The 26,021-nt window shown below is 38.9% G+C and overlaps 2 protein-coding genes across 2 annotated transcripts in view; one reads left to right on the forward strand and one right to left on the reverse strand.

The window, feature by feature from the left end:
• LOC132829123 (glutamic acid-rich protein-like) overlaps nt 1-7,796 on the reverse strand; it is a 46,850-nt gene extending 39,054 nt beyond the window's left edge. The window contains exon 1 of the mRNA XM_060846445.1: nt 7,704-7,796. The gene's annotated coding sequence lies outside the window, so the exon portion shown is untranslated. The remainder of the gene's footprint in view (nt 1-7,703) is intronic.
• Nucleotides 7,797-16,796: 9,000 nt separating this feature from the next.
• Nucleotides 16,797-23,484, forward strand: oaz1a (ornithine decarboxylase antizyme 1a). The gene is given in 6 exon segments (XM_060845902.1): nt 16,797-17,047; nt 18,291-18,348; nt 18,350-18,436; nt 19,230-19,402; nt 20,044-20,129; nt 23,143-23,484. Coding segments are annotated over 6 exon segments (645 nt in total). The 5' UTR covers nt 16,797-16,937; the 3' UTR covers nt 23,274-23,484.
• The last annotated feature ends 2,537 nt before the right edge of the window (nt 23,485-26,021 follow it).

Here is a 26,021-nt window from a genome sequence, read left to right on the forward strand (position 1 = left end):
GCATTGTTTTGGTCTCAACAATCTTCGGCTGAGTGATGAATAAGTTGGTGACAGAGTCTTTCTATTGTGCTATATGAGACAGTAGTTTCATGGCTACAGTACGTGCAAGTGGGTATGATAACATAACAAAATCATTGAAAAGTGATCATTCCTTGTAAAATAGCCAGAATCAATCATTTTATTAGTGCACATATGTTGTGTTCAGTGAAATACCATTGTTATTAAGTAGATCATCAATTAAGAAAGCACAGCTGATTTCTTCACTAAATAAATTTCAAGAGGTTATATTGATATTGGTGTGGAAATTTAGAAGACAAAAATCAATTATATTAAAATTACACAGGCAATTTGTCTCTCCACCCTCTTAAAATGTTAAATTTTCATAAGTATGCAGGACAAGGGATGGGGAATGCAATAGATTTGAGACTTTTAAGAAGCACAATGTGACAGCTTGCAGTAGTCTGCCCATAGCAAGAGATTTCAAAGAGGTAGTGGCTCTGGATTTAAAGGTAAACACTTAAAGGAAAAAAGAAACACTTTGACATTACATTTTGTAGAATTGGCAACCAAGTTTTTAGTCAACAACGATACATAATAAACAGTCAAAAGTAATTATGGCTAATGTAATGCAAAGGTCTAAATTTGTACGAACAACAAAATTTCTCACTGATAATGGGGTGAATTTCCTCACAGTTAAATAAGACGTGTGTGTGAATATGAACATGAATAGTTTTGTATATGGCAGCAAAAATTCCTTTTTGCACGACATCGTCATATGTGGGAAAATGTACTTTCAGTGCAGTGAGATAGTTCTATTGTAAATGTAATTTAATCATTTACAATGAGGAAAACCATGACACTAAAAATGACAAAGATAATTGAAAATAAGGCTTTATTGATATACTATGGACAGGACTTAAGTATATTATGAACATGACTCATTGTTCAATTCATGTATGTGTTCATTTGGGCAGTACTCACAGAAAAATTATAAGCATGCCCTTTCAACATACTTTTAAGCTTTGAGTACAAATAGCAACAATGGAAATCTCTCATGTCTGTGCATTTCAGTGTGTGCCATATACTACAAAAGGTGCATCAACAATCATGAATGTTACATTATTTACAATTTTTCTAATGTCATGGTGGGATTCTTTTCAAGTGTCAACAAACTTTTTTTTAAATAAACTAATTGATTTCCACCAACTAATACTATGGAAGGACATAACCTGAAATTATTCACTTGCCATCATTGCTTAATAAAAAAAATCCTATAGTCAACAACACAAGAACAGATTATTTGATTATTATCACGTGGCTACTTGTGGGAGCTTGCTGTGTGTAATTTGGCTATTTAGTTTCCTACATGACAACAGTGACTTTGCTTCAAAAATACTTCAGTGCTTCATAACATCCGTGGATTGCAATAGCAGTGAGGTTTCTTTATCATCACTTTTATTTATAGCCATGGCAGTGAGCTGAAACTGACCCACTGATTTTGAACTTAATTGTTCAACATGTTAGGGACCTTTTCCATTGAATGTCAGTTTATTCCTCAGAGAAATTAACTACAGAAACATGCTTCATACATTTGGTCACTTCCAATTGGCTTGTTTCAAGCATTTTAATGACATTCTAATGAATGTGGTGCAGATCTGTACTTTAAAAATACCAAGTATGTGACTATCTTGATGAGCCATGGGTTAATTGCAACAACAAATAATCAGCAACTTCTAAAAATCATAATCTAGTCAAATTCTTGAAGTTGAAAACAAAATGAAACATCCAAAATGACTAAACAACTATCAAGCAAAAGATAAAGGATGCACTTTTGTTTCAGGGACATTACTGCTGTATATTCTCATGTCCAAAACATGAGACAACAGGGAGATAAAAATCTTTTACACATGAATACTTAGGATTTGGAATTGACTTCTTGACAGGGGAATGAATACAAAATCATTGCCTTCAAAAGAGAATGTAATGAATAAAGTGACCTCTATCATCGAAAAACTGCTTCTCAGGCTTTAAGCATGAATGAAGAAGAATCATGCCACCAACTGAATTATTAAAGAGAAGAACTCTCTAAAGTAATCCTTCCAAATATTTTGCAGTATTATAATGCTTTTTTAAAATGTGAGATCAATTAGAATTAATAACTAAACGCGTCAAAGAAAAGTGCTTTTACACTCCATGTATTTGACTACTCACAAACATTGTTACTTGAAATAGATCAAAATTACAGGGGTCTGGGGTAGGAATAGAAGAGAGATACTAACTGGACTGTTCTTCTAAAGTGTAGACACACACTTACTAGACCAAATGGCTTTGTTCTGTGCTGTTAGATTTTATGATTCTGTATCTCACAGTGAAAAGGAATGTGTGAATCTTTGGGGATGACAGAACATGAGGATATTCCCTTGCTAGTTCTACTTTCTGAGCATTATGTTCCAGTTTCAATTAATTTGCGAATGCAAAGCCAGAGAATAGAAAGCCGATTCCAAATTTAGAGACCATTTAGCTATAAAGCAGGAAATACATTAAAATCAGGTTTTAATATATGTAATGAAAGTTATTGTTCCATCATGTCAGCTATCATCGCAGGTCTTGCTATTTTTACAATCTACAATGTTAGTCAGATTTTTGGTTCATTATAATGGGAGTTTTAAAAAATTTATGTTACATATGCACAAAATCTAAAGGGCAAGAACATTAAATGCAGCTGCAAAACAAAGATTTTAAGTGAATTGGAAAATCAGTAGATTATTGATGCTAATTCTGTGGATGGGTTATTGCAATTTATGCATAGCACTGAGATGACTTACGGACTATTTTATCTTCAGTATTTAAGGGCTGGGTGGACATAGGATGAAACTCTTTGAAAAATGTTGTATTATATTTATGTCCAACTGAACAGGTAGATACAGCATTGGTTCAACATTTCATTCAAATAACAATAAAACTTTCTTTCCTTTAGAACTGCAGCAAGTTTCAGCTTAGATTACATACTTAATCATGGGATTTTGAAAATAAGCATAATTTTTCCATCTTACTTGGAAGAGTTTTGTAAAATATTGTGTCAAATAACCTATTTATATTTATGCAGGGTATTAAACTTCTTTTGTTGTTTTGATAAGCTGACATTTGTCACTGATAATTGATTCAGAGGATTTAAACATGAATAATGAAAAATCAGATCACCAATTGAATTATCACAGAGAAGAACTTTCTAAAATAATTCTACTAATAATTTGCAGTATTTTACACATACTCAAATGTGCAAATAAGCAACATTTTAAGATATGATTATTTATCTTTTCAAAGCAAAATGCCTTTTCACAATATGTTATCAGAAAGAAGTAATGTGATAATATTAATTCTAATGTAATTGCAGAACAACTGCAGGAATTTTAAACAAATTTGAACACTTACAAACTATAATGAAATAGTGTATGGCACCTTTGAGTAGTCTCTCACAGGTACGAATCCTTCACGTGTATCATTATCTCGTTGTTATAACAGCATCCAGGATGACTTGGCCTTACCTGATTTTCTATTCATTTGAGTGAAAAAGGGCTTAGTCAACTTCTCCCAAAGCAATAATATTGATTAATCTGGCAGAATTTCCTGTTACTGTTACGACCAGGAGAAAATAAGACTGGTTTACAATCTTGGTGTTGATGACATTAGACTAAGTCTCGACTTGTGTAACAGATTGCAATTGTTAACTTTTTTTTATTAGATTCCCTACAGTGTGGAAACAGGCCCTTCAGCCCAGCAAGTCCACACTGACTCTCCGAAGAGTAACCCACCCAGACCCATTCCTGTACCCTATATTTACCCTGACTAATGCACCTAAACTATGGGCAATTTAGCATAGGCAATTCACCTAAACTGCACATGTTTGGATTGTGGGGGGAAGCCAGAGCACCTGGTGGAAACCCACGCAGATACAGGGAGAACATGCAAACTCTACACAATCACCCAAGGCTGGAATCGAAACCCGGGTCCCTGGCGCTGTGGGGCAACAGTGCTAACCACCGAGCCACCGTGCCACTCCACAGAATTATTATTGCAAACTTATCATCTACAGCACAGAGTTCTGGTGTGCTTTAACACCATGCCATTCTTTTCATTCTATTCAAAATATGTTTTTCACCCTTTTCAGTCTCAAACTATCTTACATGTGGTACTCTATATTATTGCTTAAGCAAGATGGCATTCAAATAACATGTGCCTAGGGCTTTCTACTATTTAAATGAATCTGATTACAGGTTGTAGTATAAAGCACCCTTGCATATCTCATCTCTAATATTGACCTATGACTACAAAAGTTGCTTTAAGCAACTCTTTCTAAAACAACCTGTGTGACACAGGACGTTGCTATACCAGTTTATTGTACCACATGTTTCTGAATTAACTTTCTGAATCATTTGGCAAAGTGATAAAATAAGCTACATTTATTTTTAAATTCTAGCAACTCAGATATTACCCTTAATCCCAGAATAAACACTTGAGGGATTTTGAGGTCACATCTGTTTGTTATAAGAGAATAAATTCTGTACCAACTTTAATCTAGAGCTCATTTACGGATTGCAGTAGATTGTGCCAACACTGATTACAGCACATATTTGGGAAAATCTACATATCTGCAATATCAACACGTTCATCTGAAGATTACAATGAAAACATTCATTTTAATTTAATACTATTTTATACTTTACACTGATTAAATGTTTCAGATACCCTAAAATGCTATTTGATTAGATTACTTACAGTGTGGAAACAGGCCCTTCGGCCCAACAAGTCCACACCGACCTGCCAAAGCGCAACCCACCCATTCCCCTACATTTACCCCTTTACCTACCACTACGGGCAATTTAGCATGGCCAATTCACCTGACCTGCACATCTTTGGACTGTGGGAGGAAACCAGAGCACCCAGAGGGGGGCCCACGCAGACACGGGGAGAATGTGCAAACTTCACACAGTCAGTCGCCTGAGTCGGGAATTGAACCCGGGTCTTTGGCACAGCGAGGCAGCAGTGCTAACCACTGTGCCACCCAGAAATTCCTACCTATCTATATTTATTGAACAACTGTTTCTTCAAAACACATATACCAACAAAATGAACACAGAAAGAAATAAATTGAAATCATATAATGTCTTTCAGGGAATTCTAAAATGCTTTGCAGCCAATGAAGTGTAATCATTGTTACAACATAGGACACTATCGCCTGTATCAGTTTGACCTTTCCTCTCATCTCTCTCGGTTTATGTTGTTCCACATTCCTTCTAAATATACATAGTTACTTCAATTTGTCATTAACAGTATTTTATTGACTCTAGTTAAAGATTTTACAGTATGATTGTTACTGCATAACGAACATTGCAGCTGAGGATTTATAGCTTAATGGTTATTAATTGTATTAGGAAAAAATCATAACTTTTTGGGGGTTTTCATAGTGCAACACTGATTACAAATAAAGAACATAGCAACTACAAGGTCACTATGACAATTAATCTAAGATTACTTCTGATATTAATATTGCCTTCCTAATCTCTGATTTTCACATGTTTCATCAATTCCTTGGAGCTTGAACTCACCTTGTTTCTAGTGTTAGGATCATGAATTCATAGCTTGTAAGTGGAACTTCGGGAAATAAACCCACATATAACTTCTCTCTGGTAAAGCATGCAAGCATATCAACCAGCCAGCCACTGGAACTTATTGCTATGTGTTTTGAAGTGTTGCTCATAGGATGAAATTTTAAAATACATTTCAAGACTTTAAGACATAGGATTAGAAATTAGGCATTCAGCTCATTGAGTCTGCTCCACCATTCAATCATGGCTGCTAAGTTTCTCCAACACATTCTCCTGCTTTCTCCCCTTGATACCCAAGAATCTGTCTATCTCAGTCTTAAACATACCCAATGACTTTGCGTTCACAACATTCTGTGCCAATGAATTCCATAGATTCACCATTCTCTGACAGAGGAAGTTTTGCCTTATTTCCATTCTAAAAGGTCTTCCCTTTACTCTAAGGGTCCCTTGGGACCCAGCCTATCCTCCCAATGGAAACATCTTCCCAACCTCTACTCTGTCCAGGCCATTTTGGAAGCATTAATAACACTATTAGCAGTTAACATTTAACAACCAGCATTTTGTAGCACTTTTAATAATTTTGTTGGTAAATGTGTTTTGAAGAAATATGGATAGGTAGGAAAATCAAATAGCATTTTATGGTATCTGAAACATTTAATCAGTGTAAAGTATAAAATAGTATTAAATTAAAATAAGTGTTTTCATTGTAATCTTCAGATGAACATGTTGATACTGCAGATATGTGGATTTTTCCAAATATATGCTCTCATAAATGTTGGCACAATCTGCTAAAAGGTCCTAAATGCTTCACAGGAGCATGATCAAACATGAGACTAAGACAAAGAAGGAATTACAACGATGGATGGCCAAGTGCAAGTAATGATGCAGAACTTGAAAAAATAACATATTGCAAAAGATTCAGCTAGTAGAATTCAAGTAGAGACTAATTGGTCGATGGGGTTAAGCAGAACCAGTTAGAGCTTGGCAAAATTAGTCCCCAGGAGATGAGGTATGTGGGAAAGTGGGTGAAAGAAAAGGATACAGCATTTGGATATTTGCATGTGAGGAGGTAGGGATGAGTGCCTTGGAGGACTCTTAGGAATTTGAGGAGATGCACAGATGGAAGTGGGCTTATCTAAATGGAGTAAAACTTGAGACATCAGCACAAGAACAGAACGTTATAAGAAAAGTAAAATGCTGCACCATTGATTTAGATTTGGTAAAGTACCTTAGACGAGAGACATGAAAGGAGGCATGACTAGACAATAAGAAGGAAAGGGAATAGAAGTATAGTGTCCAAGGAAAGTAACGAGAAATACAAAACAAAAGATGGAAATACTAAGTTCACATCCAAGGCAAATAAAACTTACATGTAAAACATACCATACAATAGGTAAAAATGTCGATCTATATGTCCTCATCATAAATGGAGAGTAGGAAGGAAACAAGTAAGACTGCAAAAGAATGCACTAGCAGGTTAGCTTTAAAAAGGTCAGCACATTCATAGGATGATTTGATCTACATAATCCATATGATTTCTACATTGATACCACCTCACCAATACACCGTTTTCCTAACTTAAGAACACTAGTGAATGGCCTTAGATTCTTATGGAGGTTATTGTTTTCTAGTTTGACTAAATAATTGACAATAATGCTTAAGGGAAAATATTTAAAATAAGAATATTTTAGTCTATAGAGAGATTTATTTTAAAGAGTTATTTTCATTATTTAATTTTGCTAAAATAATCATACTGCCTTGACCAAGACTAAGTTTATCTTAGCTACAGTCCTCATTCTTTTCACACATACATACACATAAGCACACTTATAAAATGTTATTCTCATGTGAAATACAACAAAATTATTCAAAGTCACAAAAATAATAAATTTCCATTATTTTAATTGCCTTCTTCTATTTGACAATTGTTTTAAGGAAGCAATAATTCGCCAGATCTGCAGACTCCACTCTTATATCGCAACTCGTCCAGAAATAGCAACAGAACCCAGGGGCCATTAAAATGAAAAAGGACGAACAAGATTAACTATTAAATTCATATGTGAATGTGAAATAAATACTTCATCAAAAGTGACTCACTTGATATCTTTCAGATGTAAGGCAGTTCTATATAAAAGTCCTGATTTTATGTGGTGCTGAGGTCTCGAGCTGCCCCTCTCGTTCTTCTCTGTCTCAGTCTGGGACTGATGAGATGCAACAGGTGCCAGCTCCGGTAGAATCAAAATATCAGCCAATCCTGTGTGATAATCATCTACAACACAGTCACTATTGAAAGTAACTCTAGAATTGACGGGTAGGACTTGGAATGGCCTGGGATTGAAGTATGTATTATTGGCATTAAGATCTTGAATTCTATCATCCTTTGGAACAGTTCACAATAAGAAAATCACTAGATGTTACTTTACTTTTTTTAAAATTTAATTCTCTTTTCTCTCTTCTAGGCTTAATGTGATGAGTTCATTCTGAAATTGTTACAAAATCTTTCCAGAGATTTCTGAAGCTCAAAGTCAAAATCTGTTATTCTAGCCATCACGACATGGGACGAATTGAAATAATTCAATTAATAGCATTATATAATGTGGTTTTGAATCTATTTTCCATTTCGATTCTCTTTTCAGTCGAAACCACATTGCAAATTTTGGATACTCTTCATAGTATATTTGGTAAAGCTCCAAAACTATTGCAAATTAATTCATTTAGACCAAAATGACACCAAGTCATGACATTCATTTGCAGAACTAGAGAAGGCACAATGGATCAAATGGTCTCCTTTTGTACCATAACAGTTCTGTGAAAATTCTGAACTTAGATAATAAGAATGAAAAGTAATCAACCTTTTTATGCATTTTCGTCCTTTCCACCGAAATTAGCAAAGAGGCAAGTATGAACCCAATTGTAACAGAGGACTTGGTCAGCAAATTGAATTCTCCCACTCAGTACTTTCTGTGCCTTTGCTTCTTGTTTTCTCCAAGTGTTGTTCAAGATGGAGGAGTAATCATTGATCAATTGAGAGAGATTATTTACTCCTGAATATTTGTTTACACTTCAAGTTGTTTTCATCGTGTGATTCCATTCAGAATGTGAAGACATGATCTATTTATATAAAGGTCTTAAAAGTGTCCATCATACTTCAGGTCTCCCTCTTCAGACTCTGCTGGCATAGAAAATGTAAACATATCACAACTGAACAGTCTTTAAAAAGCAGTGAACAATAGGGGAGAATTGTTTCCTGTTTTAACCTTGGACTATTGAAACACAATTTACAATAACAAAGAGACAAACCAAGCAGATGCTAGTGGAGGGCATTCTTAAAATAATAATTAATGCCTATCTGATTTGTTATTCCAAAAATACACTTGTTTTATATCCAAAGTGTACATTACATAACAGATTAAATGTAATTGTGCATAGCATGCAGTTTATTTAAATATAGTACATGGATCTTAGAAACCCTACTTGCAAATAGAGACCATTCAGCCCACTGAGTTGACACCAACCCTCAGAGCACCCTATCCAGAAACATAACCCCCGTTATCCTGCATTTTCCATGGCTAATCCACCAAGCCTACATATCCCTGGACCTCAGGGGCCAATCCATCTAACATGCACATAAAGTTGAACTGTGGGAGGAAACCGGAGCACCCAGCAGAAAACCACAAAAACACAGAGAGAATGTGCAAACTCCACACAGTCATCCAAGGCTGGAATTGAACCTAGGCCCCTGGTGATGTGAGGCAGCAGTGCTAACCACTGAGTCAAAACTTGCCTCACTGTACTTATTCTTTATATATACAATGCATGTTTACATTTCATAATCAAACATTCTCTGGCGCATACAACCCCAGGAATTTTAGACATTTCTAGTTCCTCAGTTTGTTATGAGAGAGTGCCTTGGAGCCTAACTGACTTCCAGACATGTTAGGCTTTATTTCCCCTTGGTCAACAGAATGCAAGAGCAGACCACTTATCAGCGGCACGGTGGCACACTGCTGCCTCACAGCGCCAGAGACCCGGGTTCAATTCCCGCCTCAGGCGACTGACTGTGTGGAGTTTGCACGTTCTCCCCGTGTCTGCGTGGGTTTCCTCTGGGTGCTCCGGTTTCCTCCCACAGTCACAAAGATGTGCGGGTCAGGTGAATTGGCCATGCTAAATTGCCCGCAGTGTTAGGTAAGGGGTAAATGTAGGGGTATGGGTGGGTTGCGCTTCGGCGGGTCAGTGTGGACTTGTTGGGCCGAAGGGCCTGTTTCCACACTGTAAGTAATCTAATCTAAATCTACAGCCATACTGCAGAACCCAGCCTAACTGAGCAACATAGTGTTCAATATTTGTTCATGTGTCAGATTAGTAATCGTTCATAGTCAGCTGTTAAGCCTCGGGTGTGCACAAAAATTGAAACTAGCTGAAAATAAAAACTAGTTGCAAGCATGATTGCAGAAAATTTAAACCATTAGAAATAAAGCTCCCTTCAGCTAAAGGGCTGAATCTTACGGTGTTTTGACAAAGTGTAATTTTTGGCAAATTTTATAGAGTTTCCGTCCAAGAAGCTAACCCATTTCCTCACGCTATTGTCCCAGACTTACCATCATCAAATTATCTTCCCCTCCCCTCCACTCAGAATCTCTTTACCAAACCCTATTTGACTCCTCCATTACTCTTCAAACACCCATTGCATCTTCCCAAACATTAGCAGAAGGCGTAAAACCTGTGTTTTCACTAGTTTCCTCCTCATTGAGGAAAGACCAAACACAGGCTGAGTGACCACTTTATGAAATACCTCCGCTTTGTAACAGTGACCCTGATAATTCTAGTTACTTACTATTTTAACAAACCATCTTGCTCCCATGCCTTTCATCCTGGATGCTACACTGTTCCAACAAAGCTCAATGCAAGATGGTAAAATAGCATCCCAGTTTTCATTTAGGCATTTTAGCCTTCAGAACTCTACATTAAGTTCCACAACTTCAGAACTTGACCTCTGTCCAGTTTGACTACTATCTGTTCCTTCATACTGGCCATGGCTTGTTAGGAGGAGAGGATTGCAGATGTTGGAGTGTAGAAAAGCATGGCACTGAAAAAAAGCATTAGCCCTTCATCAGGAATGACTCATGCCCTGTTTGGGCTTTGTTGGCTTTGCTTTCAGCAGAAAGGACAAATTTTCTCCCTTTGATACAAATCATTTATATCTATTTTACATCTCTATCTGTCCTTTACCAGAATTGGTACTCTTCATAGTTTGGTTTTGGCACCATCACCATCTATTCCACTTGCTTCTCTCTCTCTTTGAACATGGTAAAAAAACCCATCACTTTCAAGGTCTTCTCAGTTCTGAGAAAGCATCATACTGGAATTGAAACATTAACTCTATTTCTCTTCACAGATGTTGCCAGACCTACTGAGTTTTTCTGTTTTTATTTAAAATTTCCAGCTCTGCAGTATTTTGCTTTTATTTGAATGACAATTGGCACTTTGATATTGAACTTTATTATGATTAATACACTACAAATCCTGAGGTAAAGATATAATAGGAGAGTGCAAATGATGCATCAGTACTGAACACTTTTCCTCCTTGTCCCACATCACTCATGGAAGGCATAAGAAAATCTTGTACTTGATTCTATTGAGATGGCAACAGTTCCATAACTCTATACACCCCAAAAGAGCACTTGCATTTGGTGTATTCATTTTAAGGTAAATGGTGATCACTTATGCTTCACAGAAATGTCTCTCCAATTTGCAAAGGTCAATAACATGGTCAACATTGTTTATGACCAGTTTACTTGTCCATTGCATGTATTTCACATACACTATCATATGATTGCAAATGCAAAACTAATGCAACTGTCTGTTGAAGAGCCTCCTGTCACTTAGAAATGAAGCACACAGTTTTGGCCAGGAAACAGACACAGATTCCTCACTACTCCAGGAGCGTGACCACAGCCATATTTGATTTATAAGTTGCATTTAGAACTTGACAGATCATAGAATACAACATAGTTGTGCTGAATAGTGTGTGTAATAGACTCAGCCTCGACGTCAGGTTCCCTCCAAACCCCCCATATTCCTTACTATCTAGCAGTTCCTGGACAGCCCATATGTCCTGAACCCTATTATGTTCCCACCTACCACCTTAACTATCACTCCAATTCTTATCCTTCACATCCCTACAATTTATCACGCCCACCATCATTCAGCACAGTCCCCTTGATGAGGCCGCAGTAGTGGCAACTGCCTATCACTACACATCCCACAGCATCCCACATTCTACCAGCTCATCCTACTTACATATCGATATCCCCATTTCACTGTCCTTGTACTCTCCATATTCCAGGTTGCTGCCTTGAGTCCCCAGCATTGAGTCACCCCAGCTTCCTACTGCAGCAGGTACCCAGATATCCACCCATGAAATTCATTCCTCTGGTCCCCAGGACTCTGTTCCCTATGCTCCCCAACTGACTGACCTGGACATATAGCCCTGAATATTGACTGTTTGGCCCCTGTCCAATCTCTGTACATCTCCCCAACTAACAATCTGCTAAGCCCCTAACTGGCTCCACTGAATCTGTGGTCCACTCCCCAGTCAGGAGATGAATGGAACGCCTGACCCGTTGGGACATCTAAACATCCAAAATCCCTCGACAGATCATGAACTGATCTTGACTAACTGTACTGGCCACCCGCAGCCACACCCCTAGCCTGACTCAACTCTGACTGACAGCAACCCTCTTTGTTTTTAACTAAGTACTACTCACCTTTAACTTTGAGACACAGCCATTTGATGTATTTGCTGTGTGAGGTACTGACACATGTTGTGGGTGTTGTATTGATATTGTGTGTACTGTGCAGCAACATGGTCACTCTCTTGACTGATCACTAATGTTCCTTCAAAGCTGTGCAATTACATGGCCACACTCAGCATGCCAGCACCACGGAGACCTCTGAAGGATTGTAACTTTTAAGGCAAAGATAGATTTTTGAACAGGAGAGGAATTAAGTGTTATGGTGAGCTGATGAGTCCATGAAAAGATTAGCCATGATCTTATTGAATGGCAGAGCAGGCCTGAGGGGCTGGATGGCCTATTTCTGTTCCCATTTCTTATGTTATGTTCTTATGTTAACTGGTGACTGCTGACAAACTGTTTTGTGTCTGTGCTAAAAGCAAGACAGTACAAAAATATTGTGTACTTTTAAAGTGAGGCTGAGTGGGGGGAGGACGCAAGGTAAATTGTTGGAGGGGATTCTGAGTGACTGGATTTACACGTATTTAGAAAGGCAAGGACTGATTAGAGATAGTCAACATGGCTTTTTGTGTGGGAAATCGTGTCTAGTTAACTTGACATTTTTGTCTATATGACATTGTCTATATGGACTTCAGCAAAGCATTCAACATGATTCCAAAATTGGCTTGAAGGTAGGAAATAGAGGGTGGGGCTAGAAGGTTGATTTTCAGACTAGAGGCCTGTGACCAATGGTGTGCCACAAGGATCATCATTTATATAAAGGATTTGGATGCGAATATAGGAGGTATAGTCAATAAGTTTGCAGATGATACCAAAATAGGTAATATAGTGGACAGTGAAGAAGATTATCTCAAAGTACAACGGGACCTTGATCAGATGGATTTTAATGTAGATGCGCGGTGTTACATTTTTGTAAGGCAAACCAAGGCAGGACTTTTATAGTTAATGGTAGGGCTCTGGGGAGCATTGCCAAACAAAGAGACCTTGGGATGCAGATTCTTTGAAAGTGGAGTAGCATTTAGGAAGGTATTTGGCATCATTGCTTTCATTGATCAGAATATTCAAGTGTGGAAGTTGGGATGTCATGTGGTGCAGTGGTGGCTTCTGTGCTCCTGATCAGGAAGGCCCAGGTTCAAGTCCCACCCACTCCAGGTGTGTACTATCATCCTTGAATGGCTTGTTTAGAAAAATAGGTTAATAAAAACAATTATTTTTAAGATGCTATTGGTGAGCTCACTCTTAGAATACTTCCAACAAGTCTGGTCACCCTTCTACAGGCAAGATATTAAACCTGAGAGGATGGAGAAAAGATTTACAAAAATGTTGCAGGACTTGAGAGTTTGAGCTATAGGGAGAGGATGAATAGACTGGGGCTTTTTTCCCGGGTATGTCAGAGTCTGAGGGCTGACCTTATAGAGGTTTATAAAATCATGAGTGGCATGATAAGGTGAATAGCCAAGGACTTTTTCTTAGGTTGGGGGATTCCAAAACTAAAGGGCATAGCTTTAAAATCAGAGCTGAAAAATTTTAAAAAGACCTGAGGGGTAACTTTTTCACACAGAGGATAGTGTATGTATGGAATGATCAGCCAGAAATGGTGGTGGCGGGTACAATTACAAATTTAAAAGGCATCTGGATAGGTATTTGAATAGGAACGGTTCGGAGGGATTTGGGCCAAATGCTGGCAAATGGTATTAGGTCAGATTGGGATGTTCGGTTGGGGCAGACAAGTTTGACTGAAAGGTCTGTTTCCATATTCTATGACTCTATAATTTTGACAATGCTATATCCGTGTCAGCTCTTCACTCAGCTAATGTTACAACCAAAGCAGAAAACTCTTGACTTTAAAGCACAGAAAGCAGCTTTCAATCCTAGAATTTTTTTCAAACCAACATGTTCAGTCATAGAGTCATAGAGATGTACAGCATGGAAACAGACCCTTCGGTCCAACCTGTCCACACTGACCAGATATCCCAACCAAATCTAGTCCTACCTGCCAGCACCCGGCCCACATCCCTCCAAACCCTTCCTATTCATATACCTATCCAAATGCCACTTAAATGTTGCAATTGTACCAGTCTCCACCACTTCCTCTGGCAGCTCATTTCATACACGCACCACCTTCTGCATGAAAAAGCTGCCCCTTAGGTCTCTTTTATATCCTTCCCCTCTCACCCTAAACCTGTGCCCTCTAGTTCTGGACTCCCCAATCCCAGGGAAAAGACTTTGTCTGTTTATCCCATCCATGCCACTCATAATTTTGTAAATTTCTGTAACGTCACCCCTCAGCCTCCGACGTCCAGGATGTTTTGATAAATTTCCAGGGTAAGTAGCAGTTGAATCCACACCTACAGGGACACTACAACCACACCACAAGACCTGTTACCAGTAAACCTGTTCAGTCATGTTGGACAATTAACATTCAGTATTGATTCAGGTACAATTTTTGACAAATACCTGTAATTACACATAAAATATCAACACTACAGCTTTCTGTCTTGAGATCCAAAATAATTCTCTTGCCTGTAGCAATTACATTCTTCCTCAGTAATTTATAAATTCATTATTTTTTTCTTCTTATAGAAGTGATTGAATGTAGGGTACTTGTTGATAATACTGAGTTTCACTCTTTCAGTCAGGATCTGAATGATTTAATAAAAACAACAGCTGAAATGTGCTGAGCTGTCAGTTACATCCTTGGAAAAAAAGATTCCTCACTATTCCTTACAATTTATTCCAAATGAATAGCTAGGTTAAGATATCCAGTTGAAGACATGGGTTTGCATTGTTTTCCTTACTTGTATGGGTGCTAGCAACAACTTTTCCATAGATTTTGAAGTATTGACTGATTATATTTTTCAGGTAAGCTGTTGAGTATAAAACAGGTACCCCAATAGATTGAGTACAAAGGAAATCAGTGCAGGGGATGGTCACTAGAAGCAGATGGCAATTGATATTGCGCAATGTGGTTTATACCTCAGAAATATGCAGATGTGATACAATATTTTCTATGGGTGAAATCTTCCCAAGACCTTGGAATGATGTGGGATATGGCGACAATTTGTGTGAATTGCATGAGACGTCATGCAAAGCCTTTCTCAACATCAGGTGCAACAAATTATATTTTTCAACTAAGTTCTGTAGAGACAAAATACTCGCCAGTGAACTGGAAACACAGATGGTCTGGTCCCTTTGGAATGGAGGATAAAACTGAACATGGCAGTGGCAAGTTACTGGAAGAATGGAATTATTTCAAACTTACTGAATAAATGTTTTTGAATGTGTAATTAGCAGCGTAAAGTAGGGAAGACGTTGTTTTCACTGGCTGAGTGGATAACTAGAACGCAGGACACAATTTCAGTTTAATCACACACCATTTAGGATTGAGGTGAGGAGAGATTTTTTTCATCCAGAAGTCTATGAAACTTCCTCTTTCCTGAGTACAAATGATCAAGTATACTTACTGAGTTCCATAAATTCATGAAAAAGAGCACAAAAGCAAAATACAAAGGATGCTGCAAATCAGAAACAATCAAAAAACCCTGGAAATATTCAGCGCTCTGGCAGCATCTGAGTTAAATATTTCAATTAAGGTGCTGTAACCTTTAATCCTGAGGTGTGTGACCTTTCATCAGAAAATTGAGCACGGTGTTGAGCTTGAAGATGAGCCACAACCTTGTTAAAAGGTGCAGGGAGCTCGAGATTTCTGTTTGGACTGCTGTGATTTTTTTTCCTGAAATGAAGTAAGTTGAAGGTGGATTAATTTGTCCATTTGGTGGTGTTGATGATAATAATGATGATGATGATGATTACAAGACAGGGGGAAACACTGACTGGAGTGAATCTCTGAGTATACCCACTGGAATATTGAATTTATGAAACCAGCAAGCACCCAGCCTGATGCTTTGGACAGTTAGAGGCTGAAGCCATTTTCTGACAGTCGGTAATAAATAAGAGATCTAAGAGTAGGGCGACCACAGAGGAACTCCTGTCCCTCACTACCTCTTCCGCCATTTCACTCCAACCCATGAAAACTACAAAAACAAAGGCCGCAGACTCCTATAAAACTTCACTTCCGTCGACAACCAACGACGACACTTAAAATAATTTAAACAGTCGGCAGTAGTTAACGTTCGAGACAATATACATTTTTAAAAATAAAATTGGAAACTTAAATAAACATCCTGCAATCCCAACGATGAACAACTGCGTTTTTTAAAAAGAAATTAGAAATATTTTTAAAAAACAAAAACCTGCGGTCCGTTGGATTTGAATTTTTTTTGGTGGGGGAGGGGGGAGGTGAAGGAAAAAGCCGTTAAACTGGAGATTGGGGGAGGGGAGGCGGGGGCGTGAAGGACCTTTTCCCATGAGGCGGTGCGGCCTCCCAGGCCGTCGTCTATAAATAGCCCCGCCCCACCGGTTGCTGCGTCACAGTGGCTCCGATTGCCAGAAGCTGCGTGTGCGGCAGTAGCTCACTCTCTCCTTTTTCTTATATAAAAAAATTTTCAGACCAGCGTGTGCGGCACGGCAGAGCCTTTCACCTGGTGTCCCGTGGAGGAAACCCCTTTAAGGCCGGATGGTCAAGACCTCCCTTCAGCGCATTTTGAATAGTCACTGTTTTGCTAGAGAGAAAGAAGGAAACAAAATGCCATCCATGACGTTTAGTAGTAATACTAGTACCGAAAGGTAGGGGGTTTTCTCCGCTTCGAATAACAAAAAAAAAGACAAACGCGAGGCGAGATTGGCTTCACTCTCTTTCACAACCTTTCTCTTTAAACTCTTATATCTCCTCCAGATTAAATACCCGCGATTTCTGTACACCAGGTGTAATAAGCCGAATTTTCGCACAACAATGCGGTTAAGAAAGTGGTCTTGCGTCGACGGAGTTCTTAATTTTTCCCCTACTGTGTCTATTATATGAATTTAAATCCATAGCCATTTCCTCAGAAATGAAAGCCTATCACAACCTCCATCCCCCCCCCCCTCCCAAAAAATTTCTATAATCTCGATTAGTTATTTCTAATCATCAAGGAGCAAAGTTAATGGGTGGACGCGACGTGTAAGGTTCGTAAAATGGCGACTGGGTTTTTTTGAGAGGGGGAAACAGGGCCTAGGGTTGATTTTTTTTTCTCTCTCACTCGTCAATCTGTGGACAGATAAATAAGAGGTTGGGAAATTCCCCGGAGGATGTAACTCTGCTGAGTCGACGTGGTGCCTCTGATGGTTGGAGACTGGGAGTGCAACAGGAAGTTTGCACTTTCTCTCTCTCTCTCTCTCTCTCTCTCAGCGCCTGCCCTTTGCTGCCAGATCGCAGGAGGCCAACCAGGCTCTCAACAGCCACACTTTTCACGACATTCCCCTCTGCACCACTACAGTGCTATTTGGAAGAAATTGGAGAATAGAAGTGCAGTGGCATTAATATCCACTTTGATATTTTCTTCCACTTTTTAAAAATTGGGCTGTTTTGGACAGTTTAGTAAAATTGCCCAAATAAAATTAAGACAGTTGGCTGATCTACAAGGCCAAATTAGTTATTTCATCTCTATATCAGCACAGTAATTTAGCAGTTTGTTGTCATTTCAATGATTTTGTTTCTGCCACCTTTGTTTACTCTAATACAACAGAATTGGGTATGTAAAAATTGGTTGCTCCTTTTGGGTTAACTTGTTCAAATTTATGCTGAATCTTAATGCCATGCATCATTCCCCTTTGCTGAGGAAAAACAGCAATGTGGTTAGACTTGAAGCAAAAAAAGGGAAATTGGAAGATTGTCTAAATTAAACTGTTTGTAACTAGTTGTAGTTGAGCTGCTTTCTGTTCAGACTGAATTGATATTTGGTGTAGATAGTTTGTTACAGGAACATGAATTTCTAGTTTTTGTTTTTTGAATCCAGATGGTGAAATTGCACTAAACCCGGTTTTATTTTAGTCCCAGGCTGTCATCCAGTTGCTGTCGTAACCCTGGTCCGGGGCCTCTGTGGTGTTCCTGATGTCCCTCACCCACCCTTGAAGATCCCAGGTGGGCGAGGGAATGGTCAAAGGGATCACAATCTTGCAGCTAACATACTGTATTCAGTAAGTATTGAGCTACTAAGCTGCAAAGTTAACAGCTAAACTTTAAATTCTTCTCCAGGCGCAGTCATCTATTCTGTATGTCTAATTAAGGGAAGTTGCTACGCGAGTAGAAGTTTGAAAGTAAAGGATGATTTTTATGGGTTGAGATTGGAATTGAGCTTGAAGAGCTTTTTGGCTTGGGTGTATTTGTAGCTTAAGTTGATGGAATAGATCAGTTGTAATTTCCAAGAAAGCATATGAAATTTGAATGCTTGTAGTTTGTGCCTTTTAACATAATCATAGAGATGTACAGCATGGAAACAGACCCTTCGGTCCAACCTGTCCATGCTGAGCAGATATTCCAATCCAGTCCCACCTGCCAGCACCTGGACCATATTCCTCCAAACCCTTCCTATTCATATACCCATCCAAATGTCTCTTAAATGTTGCGATTGTCCCAGCCTCCTCCACATCCTTTGGCAGCTCATTCCATACACATACCACCCGCTGTGTGAAAAAGTTGCCCCTTAGGTCTCTTTTATATCTTTCCCTTCTCACCCTAAACTTATGCCCTCTAGTTCTGGACTCCCTGACCCCGGGGAAAAGATTTTGTCTATTTATCCTATCCATGCCCCTCATAATTTTGTAAACCTCTGTAAGGTCACCCTATGTGTTCTTTGGCTGTAGGCTAATTAGAGGATGACTACAAGTGCTGCTTTTGTGTATTTGACAGTTGATCTACATATGATTGTAACGGCTCCCAGCAATTCAACCTCCTTCAACATTGTTATAAAATATTTATCATATTCCCCAGGATAATCGGCTGAGTGTCACAGAAGATTCGAGTGCAAATGGCAGGACTAAAATTCTCCACTTCCAGTCCAAGCTTACTGATGCAAGAATTGTTCACTGGAGAGCAGTACTGAATAACAACAATCTGTACATTGAACTCCCAGGTGGAGTCTTGCCAGAAGGAAGCAAAGAAAGGTATGTGGTACTGCACGTGATTAGCTCAGCAAATCGATCATGTATGAAATTTTCCTGTTTAGTATTTGCTGGGTCAAATATTCTATGGTTAAGCATTGGGTGTTACGTGGCTCTTTTACTAACCAGTTGTTATTGTAATAAACCAGTAATACGTGAAAATAGGCCACGTCATTGGTTACTCAGTTTGTTTTATGCTGATTATCTTACCACAAATTTCAGTGGAACCTCTACCTTAAGTTGAAGTTCTAGTCTCAGACAGGACATCATGATTACACACAGGTCCGGTGTCAGTTAGCTAGTTGGCTAGACAGCTGGTTTATGATGCAGAATGATCCCAACAGTGAGACTTCAATTTCCGCACTGCAAAGGCTACCATGAAGAACTCTTTGCTCTCTCCCCTTGCTTGAGGTGTGGCGACCATCTGGTTAAGCCACTCCCCGTTCTCTTTAATGAGAGAGCAGTCCCATGATCCAGTAGGATTATGGCAGCTTTACCCTTAAAAACCTGTGGGATTTTCAAGCACTATTTATGTAATGTAAATGCTAGTATAATGTTAAAGTAATTCAAACCTTTTCCTGTTGGTGTTTCTTTATTGAAGAATAAATCCAGCATTGAACCCATTTTATCTGTTTTTTTTCCAGTTTTGCCATCCTGCTTGAATTTGCAGAAGAACATCTTCAAGCTGAGCATGTGTTCATTTGCTTCCACAAGAACAGGGATGATCGAGGTAATTGAGCAGTGTTGATAGCATCTGTGGCCCTTAATGTGCATTTTCGTATTGCAACCATTGAGTTAGACCCATAAGTAAGCAGCCTGTCTAATGTATCAAAATTATTCTAGTGTTGTCATGGGTTTCTCATTCACTTTGCTGGAAATCCAGACAGTTCCCTATATCCTCCTCACATTGTTAGCTTAACACGGAGTTTTGTCTCAGATTTTATCCATGAACAAGCGACAAGAGTAGGCCACTTTGCCCTTCAGATCTGCTCCACCATTCAGTAAGATCATGGCTGATCTGATTTCAACATCAACTATACATGCCTGTGTACCCCTAATCTAAAATCAATTTACCTTTGCCTTAATATTATTTAGATTTTGCATCCAGTCTTTTGTGGAAAGGAATTCCAAAGACACTTTTTATCTTTGAACGTGACCCCTAGTTCTGTATTCTCCCACAGGAAGTAATATCCTTTTAACATTCATGTGATCATGTCCCTTCTATCGTTTTGATTCAGATGATAACTTTAATTGACTGTCAGACTAAAGTTTCTTGAGATAAAATACTGAAGTTAGCAATTAACCTTTGCAACTGTACTTCCCAAATTAAGTTTTAACTTTGATTGGGAAGCTTTTACTTTTGGGGTGTTTGGAGAAGGGGTATCCGTTGGATGTTATGTGAGGACAAATATTCTTTTATTCAAATGTTTCAGTGACACAACAATGTTAAACTAGCTGAAAATCTCATCTTTCTGATGCTGTAAAAATCCAAGTGCACTTTCCAGATTTGAAGCTTACATTTCCATTTTATCTTTAAGCTATGCAATTTTAGAATTGATAGATCATGACCATGATTCCAAATATCCAGACAAACAACTGCACTCACTCACTTCCTTGCAGTATGCCATTTTCCATCAATCTGTAGACTGTATTGTAGAAGTTTTCTTCTTGGTCAATGACCATAGTTGTATATACAGGTCATTCTGTTATAATGTGACAGTTGTTTCTCTCCAACCTCATGCTGTAGAAAATTACATTACGGAAAGCTGCTTTAGAAAATCTCGCTGTATAAGATCACTAACAGGAAATTGCTATATTGGTTCAGTAGAAAATGTTATCTGAACAGCGTCCTAAGTTTATCAGTCATGTTATAGCCAATTTGCACTGATGAAATGTGCATTATAGCGGAATACCTGTAGTATGAAGAGAAAGGTGCATTAGCAATACAAGTGATGTCTGGCGGCTCCCATAGCATTGTCTTGCAATAGTAGTTCCAGTGATTTTAAGTTCAAAATTGAAATTAGTGGTTGTTCCTCTGACCTCCATTGTGTGCAGAAATGGAAAACTGTGCTTGGCTGTTTGTGCCAGTGGAATGTGATTGGTTAAAAGGATAATCTGTAACACCTTGTTTAAAGAAAATCTACAAAGCGAGAGCTCAAGCAGAACCTTCAGTGCAGAGATTTTGGACATTAGAATTTGATTTCAAATAATACAAAATAAAATGTGCTCTTATTGGGGTGCATCAGGTATCTGTTTTCACTACCTAAAACTCTATCTCTAAAATGTCAAATGGTCAATTATCTTCATCTGAAAGATAGGTATTCATTGAATATAAACAATTTTGACATTAAGGTTAGGGCATAAATAGTTTGTAAAGTAACTAGAATGTGGCTTTTATTTGAAACTCATTATATTTAAAAATAAAAAGTTCTTGGTGGACTGATCTGGATAAATTATGGACCCATTGGTAGACTTCTGATTTGGACTGAAAGACCACTGTCAAATTTGGCACAACAGCTTCAACTCAGTAATGCAGTGTCATTGCTCTTGGATGACTGCATCTTGTCTGGTTTGTCATCTGAAATGGGTCATGCACACACTTTAGTTGCTCATCATGAGTGTTGAACTTATGGTTTTAAAAGTTTCCTTATTCAGCCTTCAAAGGAAATGACTGAACTGGATTAAATAGAATTTGTGTATGCTTTTAACCATCTTTGCTGCCTTTTTAAAATTGCATTTGAGTAGAAGAAATCCTTAAGATTGCCTGGATTCTCTATATTAGTCATGGCTTTGTAAAGCATCTTCTACATAAAGACCTAGAACGTTGTGCTCAGCTAACTGCAGTGTTTCTAATTTTGAAACTTTTGCAGTTTGCTTAATGATTAAATTGTGACTATTTCATTCAGCTAGTTTACGAAATGTTTGCAGTTTTCTGCAATTTTCTGAAAACTTGCAGAGCAGATAGCTTTTAGTTCATGTATTGTAACAAGGGATCCAAAATCATTGGCTGAGATTAGATTGTGGTGAGAAAAGAAAGAAATTGAATAGTAGAGGTAGATGATAAAGCTTTCTTGAATATTCTCCATCATTGAAAATTTATATAGATGGACCAGCATCTTTGACCAGCAGTGTCATCACATAAACTAAACCGAAATGACCCCTCTAAGTTGTGCAGCTGCTACGAGGCTCTGAGCATAGTGATCAACATGTCAACAGCTTGCTGTACTCACTTCTGCTTATGGAAATTATCACCCCACACAGCCCTCAAGGACCACATGAACAAAATTAGTGGGGGAGGGCTTCTGAACAGTTGCAAGCAAACCAAGAAGTAACAGATTTTTACTTCCTGTTGTATTGTCTAGGGACATATGTAGGAGATTAATGTTGAAGTTGAAGATGAAGCTATAATTTTGAATTCTATGGAATAGAGAAATTTGGTTTTCAGTCTTGACTGGTTGTTCAAAAGTGTTCTAGTACATTTTAAAGGAAATTGCCTTTAGTACATTTTAAAGAAAACAGCACAACTTTTTCATAAAGAGTGGCGGTCTGAGATGAACCAGTGATTTATTTTTAGCTGGATCATTCACTGAAGTGGAATATATTTGAGTACAACTAAAGAATTTTCATGTTTATTTATGTATGCAAGCATTTGCTCAGTAATGGTCAATATTGTCAGCTTTGTCTTTATGGCTGAAGAAAATATTACTTGCATGGAAGTATTAACTCTTGTTTTTAAATTCCAGCTTCACTGCTTCGCACATTTAGCTTTCTTGGCTTTGAGATTGTGAGACCTGGACATCCCCTCGTCCCGAAAAGACCAGACGCTTTCTTCATGGTGTATACATTTGAAAGAGACTCATCTGATGAAGAATAAACTTGTGCTTTTATCTTGCTCTCCTGTTTTGGGTTTTTTGTTTTGTTTGTCTCATCTGTGAAGGTATATTGGTGAAATTCTGTCTTATCTAGCATTGCAGCCTCAGGAGAATCTTCAGGTTCAGTGGTGGTTGGTTGGATAATTTCACTTGTACTGTATCTCAGTTTGCATGTTATGATTATAACAAATAAATTGCTCACCATGAAATTAACTGCATACACGTTTTAGTTTTGGTTGACATGTTGCATTCATCTTAAATAAAATTTATTTTTACTGTTGAAGTGCTTAGTTTGGAGTGAATAAAAAAGTTTGACCATTGTTTCAGGCCGCAAGGCTTAATCTATCCCTTCAAACTCTCCACCCCTTCTCTCCCTTTGAAGAGATGCCAGTGGAATGGGGCCAGTAGTTGAACTTAAAATTTGGGTCAGTATTGCAAACAAAATTGCTTGCTCTTACGGAATGTGTTGGTATGGTCAGGTGTGGTCACAATATTGTCATTGCACATCTTAAGTACAAAGGGAAATGGGAATTTCTTATTTAAATTTAGCAACTGTACACAACAGTTGCATAGTTAGTTTTATCTTAAACGGAGTTCCTCAAAAGTGGAGGAGTGGGCTACTCAAATTTGTTTTAGCACAAAGTGGCAATACTGATTTCTAGCACCTGACATTAATTATCTTCCAAATTAAAATTTTTTGGTTAACTTTGAAACTGGCACATGTAGAAAACATCAGAGCAATAATGGCCTTTGATTAATGGGCAACAAAAGAATATGATTGGTGTTTGTTTAAATTATTGCATGACACTTGAAACATTTTCAGGTGAATATAAACAGGTGATCGAAAGTTGAAAATTGAGGCAGCTTGACTTTGTCTAGTCTCCTGGCTTTGTTGATGATTGATGAACATTCATTATATCAGATGGATTTACAAGCAAATGTGCCTGTTTTTCAAAATGGTTATTCTCTTGAGCTGTTATGACTACCTACATCAGGATAGCTTCAATGTACTGTCAAAAGTGAGGCCCTGGAAAAGCACAGCAAGTCAGGCTGCACCCAAGGTGCAGGAGAGTCAACCTCTAGCATAAGCCCTTTGTCAGGAATGTTGGTGTGGGGCTGAGCAATAAATAGGAGTGAGTGGGGCTGGGTAAAGTAGCTTGTAAGGTGATAGGGAGATGAAGGTGGGTGGTGATGGTTACAGGTGGGAGGGAAGATGGACAGGTAGGATAATTCAAGAGGATGGAGTTGAGTATGTTGAATCTGGGAGAAGGTGAATGGAGGAGATGAGGAAACTGATGAAATGACATTGCTGTGTTGTTGAAGGGTTCCAAGATGGAAGATGAGCTTTTCCAGGTGTTGGGTGACTTTGATTTGGCAGCGGAAGTGGCCCAGGACTTGCAGGTCTTTGGCAGAGAGGAAGTTGAAGTGGTCGGCCATGGCAGTGGGGTTGTTGGGTGTATATGTTCTGGAGGTGTTCTCTGAACTGATGTGCAAGTTAGCGTCCTGTCTCCCTAGTGTAGAGTAGACCACGTTGAGAGCAACGGACACAGTAGATGAGGTATTTGGATGTGTAAGAAAATCTGCCAGCTGTGGAAGGATCCTTTGGGATCTTGGGTGGAGGTGTGGGTGTACAGACTTTACACCTCTCGTGGTGGCAAGGGAAGATGCTCAGAGTGGAGGGTGGGTTGGTGGAGTGTATGAAGGGAGGACGAGGAGGGGTTTTATCCTGATTCTCCCTTTCCACCCCACCAATATTCAGATGCAATGTATTGTCCATTGCCACTTCCACTGCCTACAGTCAGCCCCACCACCAGAGATATTTCCCTCCCCACCCCATCAACATTTTGCAGAGAACATTCCTTCCTCGACTCCTTTTTTAGGTCCATGCCCCCCTGCCAACCCACTCTTCACTTCTGGCACCTACCCTTGCCACTGCAAGAGATGTAAAATCTGCACCCACACCTTTTCCCCCTCACCTCCATGCAAGGACCTAAAGGATCCTTCCACTTGCTGCACATCCAAATACCTCATCCACTGTGTCTGTTGCTCTCGAGGTGGTCTCTATAGTGGGGAGACAGGGCGCCAAGTTGTAGAACCGTTTGAAGAACTTCTCCAAGACATCCACACCCAACAACCCTACCGTTCTGTGGTCGAACACTTCCAACTCCCCCTCTCACTCTGCCAAGGATATGGACCTGGGTCATGTCCACCACCAAATTCAAGCCACCCGAATGCCTTCTCTTCTGCCTTGGGACCCTTCAACCACATGGTATCAATGTTGATTTCACCAGTTTCCTCATCTTCCTATCCCCCCACTGTATCCCAGATCCAACCCTCAAACTCCAATCTGCCTTTTGAGCTACCTGTTCATTTCCTTCCTACCTATCCACTTCGGCCTATCACCATCACCTCTTTCCCCCCCCCACCCCTTCACCTACCTCCTGCCTTCTGAGCTGCCTTCCCCTAGCCTAAACCTCTCCCATTTTTTCCTCTGTCACCTGGTCTTACAATATTGTCTAGCTATCACCATTGTTAGCAGCTAACCCGAGAATGCAACTTTAAAAAGAAGGGTTTTGTGATTTACACATGAAAGAAGTGAAACTATCACTGTATTCTAACAGATGAAACGCTTAACAGACAATCAGATTTTCAATGTATAATTTCAGTTACATCACACTGCAAATTTTTGCTATAAATTCTGTTACGATCGAGCCCTCCACAATCACCTGATGACGGAGCATTGCTCCGAA

Source organism: Hemiscyllium ocellatum, chromosome 28 (genome assembly GCF_020745735.1).
Source record: "Hemiscyllium ocellatum isolate sHemOce1 chromosome 28, sHemOce1.pat.X.cur, whole genome shotgun sequence".
In the NCBI taxonomy this organism is placed as follows: domain Eukaryota; kingdom Metazoa; phylum Chordata; class Chondrichthyes; order Orectolobiformes; family Hemiscylliidae; genus Hemiscyllium; species Hemiscyllium ocellatum.